At 49.9% G+C, this 16,271-nt stretch overlaps 1 protein-coding gene across 2 annotated transcripts in view; it reads right to left on the bottom strand.

Annotated features, from left to right (window-relative positions):
* ATP9A (ATPase phospholipid transporting 9A (putative)) overlaps window positions 1–16,271 on the bottom strand; it is a 96,964-nt gene that overhangs the window by 34,200 nt on the left and 46,493 nt on the right. For both annotated transcript variants that reach the window (XM_080924919.1, XM_080924920.1), the window contains exons 8-13: window positions 12,141–12,221; window positions 10,305–10,380; window positions 5,582–5,658; window positions 4,689–4,849; window positions 4,280–4,422; window positions 2,666–2,778 (exon numbers count right to left, since the gene is read on the bottom strand). In XM_080924919.1, coding sequence (XP_080781045.1) covers window positions 2,666–2,778; window positions 4,280–4,422; window positions 4,689–4,849; window positions 5,582–5,658; window positions 10,305–10,380; window positions 12,141–12,221 — 651 coding nt within the window. The remainder of the gene's footprint in view (window positions 1–2,665; window positions 2,779–4,279; window positions 4,423–4,688; window positions 4,850–5,581; window positions 5,659–10,304; window positions 10,381–12,140; window positions 12,222–16,271) is intronic.

Raw genomic sequence — 16,271 nt, 5'->3', positions numbered from 1 at the left:
AGCCAGGCCAAGAGAACCAGGACAGCCAGAATCCCACAGAGGCCACCATCCCCAACCAGGGAAGCATGCCTCCAGCAATCAGGTGTGGAAGGCGGCAGATCACACAAGCCACCTTCATTTCCTACCTTCCTACACCAACATCCTCTCCACTTCTTGATAGGGATGTCTCTATTTCCATTTCGGGGAGAAGAAATGACCGGGAGGGCAGAGGTTATCTCTTTCAACTGTTCAGCCAATGGCTCTCTTAGAGGAACTGAGTGAAGCTCAGTGGGTAGAGCACTTGCCTAGTTTCACATGAAGTCCTAAGACTGAACCCCAGTGTTACACTGGCCGGGTGTGGGAGCACACACCTGTAAGCCCAACATTCAGGAGTTCAAGGTCATCCTCCGATAAAAGTAAGTTGGAGGCCAGCCTACACTACATCAGACTTTTATTATCTTTATTTCTGTCTGTTTTTTGGAGAAGGGAGAGATGAGTGTGCGTGTCACAGTATGTGTGTGGATGTCAGAGAACAGCTTTATTTGTGTGTGTGTGTGTGTGTATATGGGTATATGTGTTTGTAGTGTGTGTTTGGGCGGGTGAGTGTATATGTGTGTCTGTATGATGTGCTATGTGTGCATATAGGTCTGTGTACATGTGTATGGTGTGTGAGTGTATGTGCTTATGATGTATGTTTGGGTATAGAATTTGGAGTATTTGTGTGTGTATATATGGGTGTATGTGTTTGTCATATGTGTGTTTATGTGTATATGTGTGTGAGTGTGCATGTATGTGTTTGTGTGTGTGTGTCAGAGCCTCTGATGACAAGCATTCTGCCAGGTCTATGACAGATGCAAACCCCCATATGGCAGAGTTTCACTCACCTGACCATGTTCATTAGAAACCTCAGCCTCACAGACCCCTTAACCCTGACACATTTCTTCTTGCTTAAAAAATATCAAGGGAGAAACAGACACAGCACACACACACACAGGGACAGGCAAAGGTTCTTTTTAACCCAGAGAAAACTCCCTGGTCATCCTACAGAGGGAAAAAGACAAAAGAAGAAATGTGTGTGTGTGTGTGTGTGTGTGTGTGTGTGTGTACTCACATGTATATACGCATGTATTTAAAATCTGTGCATATTAAAACATTGGAGAAGCTGGTGAGATGGCTCGGCGAGTAAAGCTGTGGCTGCCAAGACTGAAAACCTGAGTTCCGTCCCCAGAGCTCACATGTGGCCAGAGAGCAGAATGAATGCCTGCAAATCTATGACTGCTATTCACGCCCCCGCTCAAAACGTAAGACACATGGATGTTTTTACGAAGTTTAAAGCATTGGATGTACAGGTTTTAGATTATAAGTTAATTTTTGTCATGGCATTAATAATCAAGCCAGGGGGGACTTTCTCCTATCTCCCTAGCCTGGTAGGAGTTTTACCTCACAATGAACTGGCCATTTTCTTCTGTTTGGCCTTTTAGTGATCATCTAGAGTTTCTCTTCCGGAATGTTTGGGACCACCACTCTCTTTACGAGGTCCGTTTAGTTACAATCACACTCTTTACACTGGTCACCCGGGCGCTTGTAAACCTCCGTCTGCAATTGAACACGCAGAGGGTAAACAAAGGTAGGATGCCGGCTCCTTCTGTAGGAAGGATGTGTTAAGGACCCCACCTGACCAACTCCCATCTGGTAAATTCCACAGAGGTCCTAGGGTCAAGCTCACAGGTCTTAGGGAGAGGTCAGACACACAGCGTGCCGTGTGAATTTGTCTAGGTGGAATGTGATACAAAGGCATACTAGTCTCTCTCCCTGAGCTCCACGTGTCATCTACGAACACTTCCCCGGGGCCCGCGGATTACACACCAAAGCTCTCCGGAGTGAGGCTGAGCCGACCCTCATTCAGCTGTGCTCGCAGTGCCTGCTCTGCCCTGTGTGATCACTGGGTTCACCTGCTGACACGGGTGTGTGGGTGACAACCAGGACTTCTAGCTCTTACTCACATTATCTGGTTTGGGGCTATAAATGCCACCCTTAGAGACTAAGAAGGTGGAGGAGGCTCCATGTATGTGGCCTGGTCCCAAAAAGCCACATGAAGAAAGAAACAAAACCAAAAACATGATGGGAAGGCAGCGTCAGGGGGATCACAGCAAGCTCAAAACTAGCCTGGTCTACACTGAGAGTTGTTGGCATCCAGGGGTACAGTGAGACCCTTTCTAAACAAACAATAAACAAAGTAAGCAGTACAAGGTCCGAGGAACACCAGACATGCCACAATTAGCCAGTTCTGGTGACTAAAACTCACCGAATTTGTACCTTCAAGATGGAGGAAAAGGCAAGCAGATTTCTGAGCTCAAGGCCAGCCTGGTCTACATAGTAAGACCCTATCTCAAAAACAAACCATACATACATACATACATACATACATACATACATACATACATACATACAAAGTCATCTGAGCCTATAGCTCAGTTGGTAGACCGCTTGTCTAGCACACACAAAGTCCTGGGTTGGATTCCCCAATACCACATAAACCAGATGTGGAAGTACAGACCTGTAATCCCAGTGCTTGGGCAGCCAAGGCAACCAAGGGCACCCGTGTTTACATAGTGAATCTGTGGCTAGTCTGGACTAAAATTAAAATCTACAGCCATTGGCTGGAGTGCTGAGAGCAAAGCTTTACCTGGGTATAAATGCTGAAGATGTGACTCTGCACCTCGTCCATGGAGTCCAGGCCGTAGGCCACCGTACCCAGGTGCAGCCGCTTGAACACCATCTCGTTCTGGGTCAGGGTTCCTAGGGCACGAGAGACACATGCATTCCTTCCTCTCTCTGAGAGCCAGCATCACGTGCTTTCCTCATGGCAGAGACAGGAGAGGGACCTAGTCTTCTTTTGAAAAGAACATCCTAGTTTCATGGGGAGAAGACAGTACTAATTGCCTGGGGCTGTCACTCGGGGCCCAGCAGCCTGGACTGAGCAGGAAAAGACACCCACAGATGAGCAGACACACATGACCCCCAAGCCAGCCTCACAGACACTGCTCTGGGGGCCTGGAGCTGACGTCTGGAGCCTTTCCATTTCTCCCCTTGCTGAATTCTGCCTCTGGCTTACTTGACTATTGTTATAGGTCAGAAATAAAATGACCCCAAAGGCTCAACTGTAGGGGGGGTCGTCCCTAACTGGTGGCACCATGGAGGGGTGACTGGTCAGGAGGGCACTAACTTCATCAATGGATTATCCGCTGCTGAGTTAACACTGAATTGGAATGGGGAGGGGGGAGGGGAGGGGGCTTCTCCACCTGGTATACTTCATCTGTCAACTTGATACAATCTAGAATCACCTGGGAAGAGAGTCTTGCTAAGTTATTATCTAGATCGGAATGGCCCATGGCTATGTCTGAGGGGACTGTATTGATTACTAAATGACACAGGAGGAACCAACCCACTATGGGAAGCACCATTCCCTAGGCAAGGAGAAGATAAACATGCGTATGTATTCTCAATGCGGATGTGCAATGACCAGCTGCTTAGAAGTGCCTGCCTTGGGCTTCCCTGCCTGAGGCTGTGACCTGAAACTGTGAACTGATCGAACCCTTTCTCCCCTAAGTTGCTTTTTATCAGCATCTGTCACAGAAACAGAAATGAAGCCTCTAAAAAAATAAAATAATAATAATAATCCACTTTTCCTTCCCAGCCTTGCTCCCAGAATAACAACTCTGAGACAAATTATTAACAGATGCTTTGGCCACAAGCATCTAAAGCCTTTCTCCTTTGAGTTTGTGTTCTTGTTTATTTTGTCACAGGAACAAAAGCACCAAGTATAGTCAACCACCAACATCCTTGTGCTGGCACCCCACACGCTGCAGCCACCAAACAGAAAGGCACACAGCCGGGTCTCCCATCCCCAATCCTTGATTTTCCCCCACCAGGGGTGAGCTCAGAGCCTGGCAGGGGTTAAAACAGAGATCAGTGTTATGGCTAGGCTGCCTGAGTCAGCCCCCCCCCACCCAGCCCCCTCCCAGTCTCTCAACCCCCGCCCCATGGCCAACTCTGTGCCTCTGACAGACACTTCAACCTTCTGTGCCTGTAAAATCCTTTTTGACTCACAGGGTGCAAACATGAATGAAATGAGGAGCACGCTTTGCACCTGCTGTCCCATGCAAGTGTCTGCTGACGTCACCACTGGCACCAAACACTCCCTCTTTGTCCAGTAGTGAGGGAGGAAGACGGCTCTCCCACCTCTAAAGAGGACTGGAATCCCACCCACCCAGCTCCTCTGCCCTGGAAGGGTGTTCACCTGTCTTATCTGTGAGCAGGTAAGAAATCCTCCCCAGCTGTTCAGGAATCGTGCTGGAGCGAACCACAGTCCCAGGGATTTTGGAATCCCTTCGAATCACCCAGCTGTACACGATCTTGCCCATGTCCAAGTTCACACGCAAGCTAGGGAAGAAACGGAGCAAGGGGCTATCGGGGCACCTCTAAAGCACACAGACCGCTGCACGTCTGACTGTGCACCTGCAGTCAGAACCCCGCACAGAAGCAGGAGACTGCCAAGTCTGCACAGCCGCTCAGCACAGGAAGGGAAGCGTTTCCTTTCATTACTGGTCCTGGGACAGGTGAGACCACTGAGGGGGTGATCACAGTGCCTGGGACCTCGCCCGCCCCCAGCCCATGCTCAGCATGCTGCCCCGCCCGCTCCGGCTCACCTGATGGGAATGATATTGGAAAAGAGGAGCAGGAAGCGGATGATCTGCAGGTACCAGCGGCCGGCGAAGTGCTGCAGGGCCACCATGACCAGCGACACCACCACCAGTGCGCCGAACAGGATCTTGGTGAGGCAGTTCACCTCCAGGTCAAACAGGCCAATCTGCGGACAAAGCACAGGGCGCAGTGGATCATGATGCAGCCCATAGCCTGGATGGAGAGAGGAAGTCTGACTCCACGAGCCAGCTTAAAGAACGCCATCACTAACTGCCTTGGGGGCTGGGATATAACTGGGATGCAGAGCACTGGTCTAGCACGCACAAAGCCCAGGCTTCCAAACAAAAGGAAACTGTGTTTGCTATTATGTGTCTCAAAAGGCAACAAAGTCACCAAATCCGTAATGTCATAAAAATATGGCTCGGCAAAGGCTCAGTCAGCAGGTGTAAGAATGAACTGGACTGGAGGCCGGGGAACATAATCCATTTGTGCACACCAATGAGGCAAACCTTTTCACGGCATGCTGTTTTGTTTTATAAACAAAGTCTTGCCTCTTGTAACACAGGTTGGCTTGAATGCTCTCTAGCCAATGATAGCCCTGAACTCCCAACCTGCCCATCTCCACCTTGGGAATGCCAGGGTAATGGGCTTGTACCACCATGCCTAGCTTGCAACACTCTGACGGAAAAGACAGAGGCGGAAGCGAAATGGGAGGGTCACATATGTAAGAGGAGAACAAGGTAAAAGATGTGCTGTGTGCTGACACACATGTTCAAAAGCACACACACAAACACACACATATGCATCTGACAATCAGCTAGTGGAAGGCACATTTTGAACTTGGTCCCTCCCCACCAGTTCCCACCATCAGTGTGGGTCAGCACAGAGTCCCACATACCTTACTTCTGGGATCGGAAGTATTCATGACACTCCGAAGTTCTCTGCCAGTATAGAGAACAACGCCTACAACAGTGCCTGGAAGGAGAAATCGTGCCCAAATGAACATGGAGGGAGGGAGGGAGGGAGGAGGGAGGGAAGGAGAAAGGGACACAGAGAGAGGGAAGGAGGGAGGGAGGCAGGTTAATAAGCCTATCCTACCAGCTTGAGGATACGTCACATGCAGGAAGACTGAAGATAGTATTTCTGTGGTTACTGACAGGTCTGAACAGAGCTGGCCTATGGGAGCAGCACCCTCTAATGGCAGGTGGGTCATGGGATAGTTTATCTCTTGTGCCACTAGCCTTAGAAACATTCAGAAATGCCTAGAACATTCCTAAAAGCACCTCCCTCAGTCCCTGGCCCATTCTCTTGCCCAGTTGCCTTCGGCACATCTACCTAACTTGGTTTCTTGAAGGAAATTACTCCCTACAACTTTCTTCCCCAACCCTTCCCCTTCCTCCTCTTCCTCTTCCCCCATCCTCCTCCCCCATTTTCCTCCTCCCCCATCTTCCTCCTCCCCGTCTCCCTCCTCCCCCACCCTCCTCCTCCCCCTACCTCCTCCCCCTCTCCCTCCTCCCCCACCCTCCTCCTCCCCCTCTTCCTCTTCCCCCATCCTCCTCCCCCCTCTCCCTCCTCCCATCTTCCTCTTCCCCCTCACCCTCCTCCCCCCTCCCCCTCCTCTCCCTCCTCCCATCTCCCTCCTCCCCCTCTCCCTCCTCCCCCATCCTCCTCCCCCTCTCCCTCCTCCCCCATCCTCCTCCTCCCCCTCCTCCCCCATCCTCCTCCTCCCCCTCTCCCTCCTCCCCCACTATCCTCCCCCTCCCCCTCTCCCTCCTTCCCCCATCCTCCTCCTCCCCCTCCCCTCCCTCCCCCTCCTCCCCCATCTTCCAGGTACACAGAGCAAAGCCCTCACTCCCTGTTAGAGAAAAACATCCCAGAAGAAAGACAAGCAGCAAGATGTGTACAGAAACACTCAACCAAGCAAACCAAGCATATCCCTCCCTACTCTGTCACACTCTCAAAGGCCAGAGGAGGAGACACATTGGTGGCTATCTTGTCAAGTGGCATTTAGCCATGCTGTCAAAGTGTAACTAAAAATGCTCAGAGCCAGATGATAAGGAAGCCGAGAACCACCTCCGCCAAGGCAAAAGGAAGATGCTACACCACCACCTGGCAGAGGAAGGATGTGGAGAGAGGAGGGCGGTGTGAGCCTAGTCAGAGCTGAGAGCATCCAGTGAAAGCTGTAGGTGAGGAGAGTTAGGCCTGCTGGGAAAGTCTGAAAATGAGCATCGAGTTCCCTGCTAGCAAAGGCAACCCCCCCCCCCCCCCGCCTCTCCCTTCCCTGCCCCTCCCCCTCCCCCTCAGGACCACCGCTGCAAAGGAGCTTAAAGACATCTGTGAGGGGAGCCCCTCCCAACAAGGGCTGCAATGGGACAAAGACCAGAGTCTCAAGTGCTTGGGCACGCCTGCAGTGAGCCACAATGAGGTTACTCTCAGAGGCTAGGCAGATGGCCAGGCAGGAGGCCTCTGTGCGAGGTACTCAGCAGATGGCCCGCTTTGGGGAAGAAGAGCACCCCACCCTCAGACTGTTGCTGGGGCAGGTGGTTAGACAACAGGACCTCAGCCTGGGCCAAGCTGAGGCGGCCATGTGGTCAGTCCTGTCCTACATAATGACGCCTGAGAGGGGGCTGAAAAAGAGCATCACCCAAAGGACACACCCCCTTCTCCAGCCCAGCCACGTGGGGTAGAGCCAGCATGGCTCCACACGAGCTCAGCACTAATGAGCTCCTCCTCCGTTCAAAGAGACTCCCCACCCCAGCTCTGTGTGGCTGTGACCCAAGGGAGAGGGACAGTCAGGAGGCCACTGCTGTGCTCCCATCTGGTCCCCAGCCGGTTTTCCAGAACTAGAGTTAGCCATCAGCTTTTGAAGTGTTTTTGTTTTTCAGATAAGACCTCAAGTAGCCCAGGCTACCCTCAAACTCACTAGATAGCTAAGGATGGCCCCGAGCCTCCGATCTTCCTTCCTCTACTTCCTGAGTGCTGAGATTACAGGTGTGCAGCACCACATCTGTTTGATGCAAGCCCTTTGCTGACGGAGCCACAAACCCACCACTTAGACTCTGGCCCTAGTGGTACAGCTGCTGTTCCACACAAGCCTCTCTCTCACGTGTGCCCTGAACACAATCCAACTTCTGGTCCCTTTCTGTGTCCTCCCTTTCTCTTGCTTCTGGCTCTCCCTGCAGCCTGTAGTCAGTACTGCTGATCCACTCAGCCTACCTTTGCTCCACTGAGCTCCCAGAAGGCAGTGACCCTGCCTGGTTCCTGGGTTAATTTGTAACCCACTCATTTTACACATGACGCAGGTCAAGATTCCAAAAGGGAGATCTGGAAGAGCCACAGTCATTCAGCATTGCTACAATATGCCGCCAAGGATCTGGAGTCAGAGCACATAAGCCAGACTGTAGAGCAGATGGGCATTTATCAAACACTGGGTATAGAGCCTATGAGTGACTGTGTGCTGGTCACATGCCAACCACAGACTCAGGACACAACCCATAAACCAGCCCTTTGTTATCCAGTCTGTGAAGCAACAAGCCAGAACTCAGGGCTCTGAAACACACAAGCTGCCCAGCCCAGAGACTCCCCGGTACCTTCTACCACCATCGCCTGGCAGCAAATACTGGGTTGCCATGGCAACCGTATCCTCTGCAGATGGATGGTAGCTAAGGAAGCTGGGCATCTGGTGCAACCTGGCGAGCTATCCTATTCTTTAAAGTGGCACCGGGTAATTGTGGGCTGTGCAGCATCAGGAGGGGCATTCCACAAGGAACACAGTAAGAGACTCCCTGCAGGCTGAGTCCAGTGCCACAAGGAAACAGCTTGTGTTCAATTCGGTGTTCACACCACAATTTGAATATTTAGTTGTTTGCCAGGTGGCATGCAGGGAAACTGAGGCTGGCAAGGAACACAGGAAATGTCCAGTTAATACTCTGAACATTCTCCTCCTGAAGGCCTGGTGGGCGGCACACTAGAGCACAGAATGCCCGCCTGCTCTCTCTTCCCCATCAACAAGAAAAACACAGACCCTCAAAGTCCCATGAACTGCTTGAAATCTGTCCTGTCTAAGAGCCCAGACTGTCTACATTCTTCCCGGGAGATGGCGCTCCAAGGCAACAGAAGCTCAACAAAGGCCTGCGGGGCACGGAGGGGTAGGACTGTCAACTCTGCAGACCTGGATCCAGGAACCACTTGGTCAGAAGAGAAGCTGAGTCCTGAGCTGCCTCTGACCTCCATTAAATTATCAGTGTGGTGCACACTGCAGAGACCCAATTCAATTCCCAGCACCAACATGGTGGCTCACAACCATCTGCAATTCCCAGGTCTCAGGAATCAGACGCCCTCCTCTGGCCTCACCTAGTAAGTGTCTTTTAAAAAAAAATTTGAAGAAATGAGTTAGAAAAATATAAGGACTATGTCGGAAAAACACTAACTGCAGAAACAGAGATGGCTAAGCCCAGATATGGTAACACTTGTTAAAGTTTTTTGCTTTGTGTCCCCCCCCACACACACACTGGCTGTCCTAGAATGTAGATGGGGCTGGCCTCCAGCTGGCAGAGATCCCCTTGCCTCTGACTCCTGAGTGCTAGAATTGATAATGCAACCACATGGTGGCTCACAACCATCTGTAATGGGGTTTGGCGCCCTCTTCTGGTGTGCAGGCATATATGCAGGCAGAACACCGTATACATAATAAATAAATACATGTTAAAAAAAATAAAGATGGGGGGCACCTCACTGCAGCCCAAGCTAGGCTTGAACTGGGACCCTCCTGCCATGGCCTGGAAGAGCTACTGTTGCTAAGGACGAACGCAGAGCCTCAGGCTGCAAAGATTCTCAGTGTTCTTGCAAAGGACCTGAGTTCTGTTCCCAGTGCCCACTCAGGTGGCTCTAAACTGCCTGTGACTCAGCTCCAGGGGGGTTGACACCTTCTGCTCACATACCTACATTTCATGTAAATAAAACTGCAAAGGAAAGAGAATCTTCAACTTCTCAGTTCAACCACCAACACATTAAAAAAAAAAAGGTCTCAGGATGACAAGTATCCACCAGCGGATTAAAAGCAGAGGCCTCTTAGGATCAAGGGGGCAAAACAAGAGCCTTGGGGGCTGACGGGGTGGGATGACACGGTAGGCATAGGCTGCTGCAAGCCCTGTGAAGCCTGGGACACTGCCGACCCCAACACTGAGGCTAGGTCTAGGAGGCCCCAGGAGGACACACTCTTCAGGAAAGCTGTGGGCCTTGCAGACTGTGGTGTAAATACAAACTTCCTCTGGTGTTTTCAACACAAACACCTGGTCTCCCCAGCACTCTTGCCTCTGTCCCAGGGTGGATAGTCCTCCCAAAGAGAACAGTCCCCACACTACCTCAATGTCTATGACATCAACCCAAGTGACGATTATGAGCCTTTCCCAAGGGGATGCTTTAGAAGGCCCATGGGCCACGTGTGTCTGTACGTGTCTAGGACATGGCCAGATGTCACTTTAGGCCCCCCAAAATGTTGGACCAAGTGAGAAACTGTTTGACTGATGGCTCGTTTTCCCGGTTGACAGGTCAGGATTCTGATTCCAGAAGGGCTGTCTTCCCTGCTTACACAGCTCCCACATTCCTCAGCCAGGTCTCACCTGATGCTATGACAGTGCCAGCCCACAGTGTGTTCTCAATGCTCAGACTCTCGCTGATCGGAGGGTCACTGTCTTCCTGAAAAGACCAAACACACATTCGCTGACAGTCATCCCTCCAGGACCCCCCAAGACATCAACCTCCCACAACGCTCAAAGTCCAACAGCGCATAAAACCTTTCTACTAAATGGCAGGTTTGGTTTGGAGCTATCAGGGGTGACAGAGGCTTGTCCAGCATTTAGCAGCACACAAATACATACCACACACACACACAAGTATACAAACACACACATTCACAAGTACACACACATACAAGTACACATTCACAAGTACACACACATACAAGTACACAATTACACACACAAGTACACATACACAAGTACAAACACACACTCATAAGTACACACATACATACTTACAAGTACACACACACTCACAAGTACATAACACACACAACTACACACACACACACACACACACACACACACACAAACACTCACACACACAATTAGGTGGCATTGCCTTACATGGGGTGTCATGCAGGTTTCTACTCTCTACACTATAGAGGTTGAAGCAGGAGACCCCTAAACTCAAGGTCACTCTGGATACCTACAGAAAGACCTTGCCTCAAAAAAAAAAGAAAGAAAGAAAAAAGAAAAAAGAAACAAAGAAAGAAAAGAAAAGGAAAAAAAGTTTTTGTAGCTGGGGGCATGGCTTTGAGCCACACTCTTTGCTGCTGAACTTTCAGGAAGAACTGGGTTTCATTTCCCACACCATGGGAAAATGGCAGGTTTTTACACAGAACTAACACAAGTTGGCTCATATACTTTACTGCTTTGTTTTTTTTTTTTTAAGATTTATTTTTGTGTGCTCTTCAGCGGCACATATACTAAAATTGGAATGATACAGAAAAGATTACCATGGTCCCTGTGCAAGGATAACCAAAATTTGTGAAGCCTTCTACATAAAAAAAAAAAAATTATTATTGCAGCCAAGTGGTGTTAGCACATGCCTTTAATCCCAGCATTTAGAAGGCAGAGGCAGGCAGATCTCTGTGAGCCTGGTCTACAGAGTGAGTTTCAAGAAACCCAGGACTACACAGAGAAACCTTGTCTCAAATCCTGCCCCCGGCCTAAACACATAGGTGCGTGCGCACACACACACACAATTTATTATTTATTTATTTATTTACTTATTTATTTATGCCAGGAGTGTTGGTGCAACTTTTAAGACAGATGCAGGAGGATTTCTGTGAATCTGACGTTAGCCTGGGCTACAGAGCAAGGTCCAGGGCTACACAGTGAAACCCTGCCTCAAAAAGAGAGATAAAACATAGGCTACTTAACTTTTGTTCCAAAGTACATTTTAATCCTATAGTCTAAAAATAGGAAATTCGAATTTACTTTGTTATAAAAGACTTGGGCACAGCTTAAATTCAAAGCTAGCAGGCAGGGCTTGATTTCTTAGTGGTTAGTTGTTACAGGCTGGCTATAAACTCACAGCAGTCCTCTTGCCTCAGCCTCCAGAGTGCTGGAGTTACGGGGACATGCTAATACCCCGTTGGCACAGAGGAGCTGCAAGACAGAAGAGGACCTGCCCGTCTGGAGAAGGCAGGGGCCGTGTTTAGACATCCAGTGCTAAAGCAGATGCAGACAGCACCTGCTGCTGCGGAACCCAAGCTCACAGCCAGAACATTCCAGCTGTGCCGTCCCCACGGAGAAGCCACTGTCGGCCTTTAAGGTCTGGCTTTGATAAGAAACATCAGATAGATTCAGCAGTGTGCAGCCTTGGGCACCATCATGGCCGCACACCCTAAGACTGGATTCAGCTCCACTCACCCTGGTGAAAGTCCCCAGGAAGTTGTGAATATCGATGTTGGGCTCTTCGGCATACACATAGGACCGAATCTGCAGGAGGTCCTGTTCCAGAGGGAAAAACCAAGGTAAAAACCAGCAGCCTGGAGCCAAGATTTCAAAAGCAAACATAATGCATTTCCCAAATAGATCCTCAAACTACAGAGCACCGGAACCGAGAAAACCCTCCCTCGGGCTGGTGTAGGAGTTACCATGTACAAATCCCACATTCCCTGGGCAGACATCTGCTGACCTCATCTACCCAGCCCCAGTTACGCTGCAGGGAGCAGCCAGGGCCGAGGACCTGAGAGACTCAACCCCTGACCTGTGCGGTGTCATCCCAATGGAGTCGCTCCACCCACTGAACAAGGGGGGAGTAAACTCACTGTGTGAGTGCCCCACCAGACAGAGAGACAGCACCGCCTGTGTGGACAGCAGCCTGGGCTTCCACAAGGTATCCCACAGAAAGTTACCACAGGCTCCCAGAACTCCATTTCTGGGTGTGCCACCAAGAGAACCAAAGGCTCAGAGAGAGGGGTGTTCAGCCCTGTGCATTACTTATGACAGCTGAGGGGGCAGAGCAACCCAAATGTCCATCACGGAGGGGTGGATAAACAAACAAACCGTCAGACATCTCCGTACACATCACTCAGCTCCAAAAAGGAAGGCTACATCCAAGGTGAACCTTGAGAACATCGCCCTGAAGAAAATAAGCCAGCATATCTCTCTCTCTCTCTCTCTCTCTCTCTCTCTCTCTCTCTCTCTCTCTCTCTCTCTCTCTCTCTCTCTCCTTCTCTCTCTCTCTCTCTCTCTCTCTCTCTCACTCACACACACACACACACACACACACAAGACAGCACATGATTCCAGTTACTTGGGGTCCCTAGAGTAGTCAGAGACAGAACCAATGGCTGCAAAGGCTGGGAAGGGAAGACATCAAGAGTCTTGAAACGGACACTGGTCATATTTCCTCAAGAATGGGAACGTGTCTAATGTCCTTATATATGGTTTAAGATGGTCAATTTTGAAGAGAGAAGGGGAATGTATTTGTGTGTGTGCACGTGTGTGGTGTGTGCATACCCATAGGGGCCAGCAGAGGGTTTCTGGGAACTGAACTCAAATCCTCTGGGAAAGCAGTGGTTGATCCATCTCTCCAGCCCCTGAGGTAAATTTTATATTATGTGTATTTTATCTTTTTTTTTTTTTTCAGATAAACAAGAACTCAACTTCCTGTAAGAAACAGGAAGAAAAAGGTAAATGTCGGGATAACCAGGGTAGGAAGGTAGTCCTGCCCCTCGAAAAAAATATTGGCCCCTGTGGGAGGGGGGACAGAAATAAAAGGGCAGACAGAGAGGAGAGGTGATAGAGAGGCCAGAAGTAGCCACTCTCCATAGGGAAGAGGGAATTCATTGCATCTCTAATTCTTATCTTGTGTGTGCATCTCCACATGGGGGATGTCTGTCTGTCTGTCTGTCTCTGTCTGTGTGGCCGGACAATTGAACGTACTGTCATTGTGTTACTTATTGTATTATCTGTGGTTTTTACTGGGGGAAAAATCCTGTTTGTAGCTGTGGTTTTGGGTATTTTGTTTTGGAGTGGTGTGGTGTGGTGTGGCTCAGCCCTTAACACACCTTCAATCCCTGTGAAGGTAAAGTTAGTTTGTAGAAGGAAGCAGCCATGTTTAAAGGTGACGTCAAAACTGAGTAGCAGACAGAGTGACGAGTCAGAGACAGATCTGACAGAACAGGATACGCCCGACCCTCAGGAGGTGAGAAAAGGGGAACAACTTAAGGAACCGGTGCAGAGAGAGGAGGCAATTTTACTGGGAGAGTTTTACAGAGACAGGTTGGAGAGAGAAGACGCCTTCTTCCACCAGAGAATGAGCAGGAGTCAGGAGATTAGGACAAATTGCCAGGGTTCGTATGGGGCCAAGCAGAGCAATTCAGTAAGAAAATGAGAGAAGCCAGGCTGAATCAGTCAGCTTGGAGAAGAGTTTGAGCCAGAGCTCGGGGAGGACTAGAAAGGGTGGAGCATATTCAGAGGCAGAAAACATTCTAGGCCTAGATTACATTGTACAGAGGTTAGAAGCTTCCAGGACAGGGCCTAGGTTAGTGGATGGAGGCAGGAAGCCTCCAAGATGACATTTACTTCAAACAAAACGATAATTTTACATGTTCGTCTGTCTGTCTGTCTCCCTATCTCTCTGTCTGTCTGTCTCCCTATCTCTCTGTCTCTCTCTGTGTGTGTGTGTGTGTCTCTCTCTCTCTCTCTCTCACACACACACACACCTCAGTTACCTGGCCAGGTATGCTCCGCTCCAGTGACCTCACACTATAAAAGAGGCTGCTTGCCCCCTCCTCTCTCTCTTGCTCTCCTGCCCTTACCCTTCCTCCCCCCCCCCCCCGCCTCCACGTGCTAATAGCCGGCCTCTCCTCCTCTCTTCTCTCTCTATCTGTCTGCCTCTACCCTCTTAACTCCCCCATGACTTGAACTCTATTCCATACTATATGGTTGTGTGGCTGGTCCCTGGGGGGGGGGGGGGGGGGGGAGATTTCCAACATGGATTCCCCCAGAGGCATTCCCCCTGACTCCAGACCTCACCGCACCTCCATGGGCCATATTCCCCCCACTTTCTTCATCCTTTTCCTAACACTGGTGCCAAAAGCCGGAACGTCATCTTTTAACAACAAGCTCTCTCTCTTCCTACCCTGTGGGTCTCTAGACTGAACTCAGGTCCTCAGGCTTGGCAGCAAGTGATCACCCCCTGAGCCGTGCACTACCTTCTGAGCCATCCCACTGGCCGACGTCTTCATTCTAACAACACTTCAAGTAGCCCAGGCTGACCTTCAACTCACTATGTAGGCCAAGGATGACCTTGAATTCATGGTCTTCCTACCTCTACCTCCTTCGTACTGAGATTTGAGGAGTGCCTAGGAGAACAGGATCCGTAACACTGCCCGTGCCTGCCAAGTGCACACACATGTAAACATAATCCCTAACACTGCCCGTGCCTGCCAAGTGCACACACATGTAAACACAATCCCTAACACTGCCCGTGCCTGCCAAGTGCACACACATGTAAAGGAAATGGATGACTTGTGAAGATCTTGCAAGATTATACAAATGTGGAATATTAATAATACATTTTTAGTGATCTCTGAGACAATTTGGATGATTTTAGACTGGGCATGCAGGCACTTAAGAGGTAAAGGCAAAAGAGTCAAAAGGTTGAGGCTGGCCTGGGCTACAATTGACAATCCTGACTTAGAACAGTTTAGGGGGAAAAAAAGAAAAGAAAAGAAGTAAGTAATTCCAAAAACAGGGCTTCGAGCAGACTGGGGATGGCAAACAGCAATTAGAAGGGTCTGGCAGCTCTGCCCCTCAGCCCCTCAGGCAGGCTGCACCACAGGGGAGGCACTTCATACCCCAGGACTGATAAGAGGAGGTCTGGAGATTTCCGTGTACACTGAGCTGGGGAAAGTCAGAGTAGCAGGGCAGGAATGTCCTATCTCCATAAACCATCACCATGGGTCCTAAGGCACAAGCCCCTAAGCACTAAGACAGATTTGGAAGGATCAACATCGCTTCACAGAATCCCCTCTGGAGAGAAGATAGGAATCTCTGGGAGAGGCTAGAGAGCAGGGATTCTCACCGACCCCCTTGGCTTTCCTTTCTGCACTTCCATTTGGCTTTTTTACTCAGACCAGGCTAATGAGTTACTGGAGAGAATGGCCCTGCTGGGTCTCTTCACTCCGATAGAACTCTTTCTCTTGAAAAAACAAAAACAAAACACTAGACCACCACTGCTCCTCTCCACTCCCCAGACCCAATAAAGCAATTACTGTCTCCTGAAACCAGAGCCAGCAGTGTCTTATCTGTTTTTAACGTCCCCAGCGCAGGTCTGGGCAGGACAAAGGGCACGGTAAGTGTCTATTAAACCAGGAGGCGCTTCCGTCTGAGGCTGCAGAACACTCTGCCATCTTTGCTTCCAACTCTGGCACCAAAACCTCCCAATCATTCTAAGGATCGGGTTCCTTTCTCTGGGGAAACTCCTACCAGGAAATAAAACAGGCTCCATAAGGTAAGAACAGAGTCCCATCCTTAGATCAACCCTCT

This window comes from Micromys minutus (assembly GCF_963924665.1).
Source record: "Micromys minutus genome assembly, chromosome: 11".
Lineage (NCBI taxonomy): Eukaryota > Metazoa > Chordata > Mammalia > Rodentia > Muridae > Micromys > Micromys minutus.
This window is presented reverse-complemented; position numbering and strand designations above follow the sequence as displayed.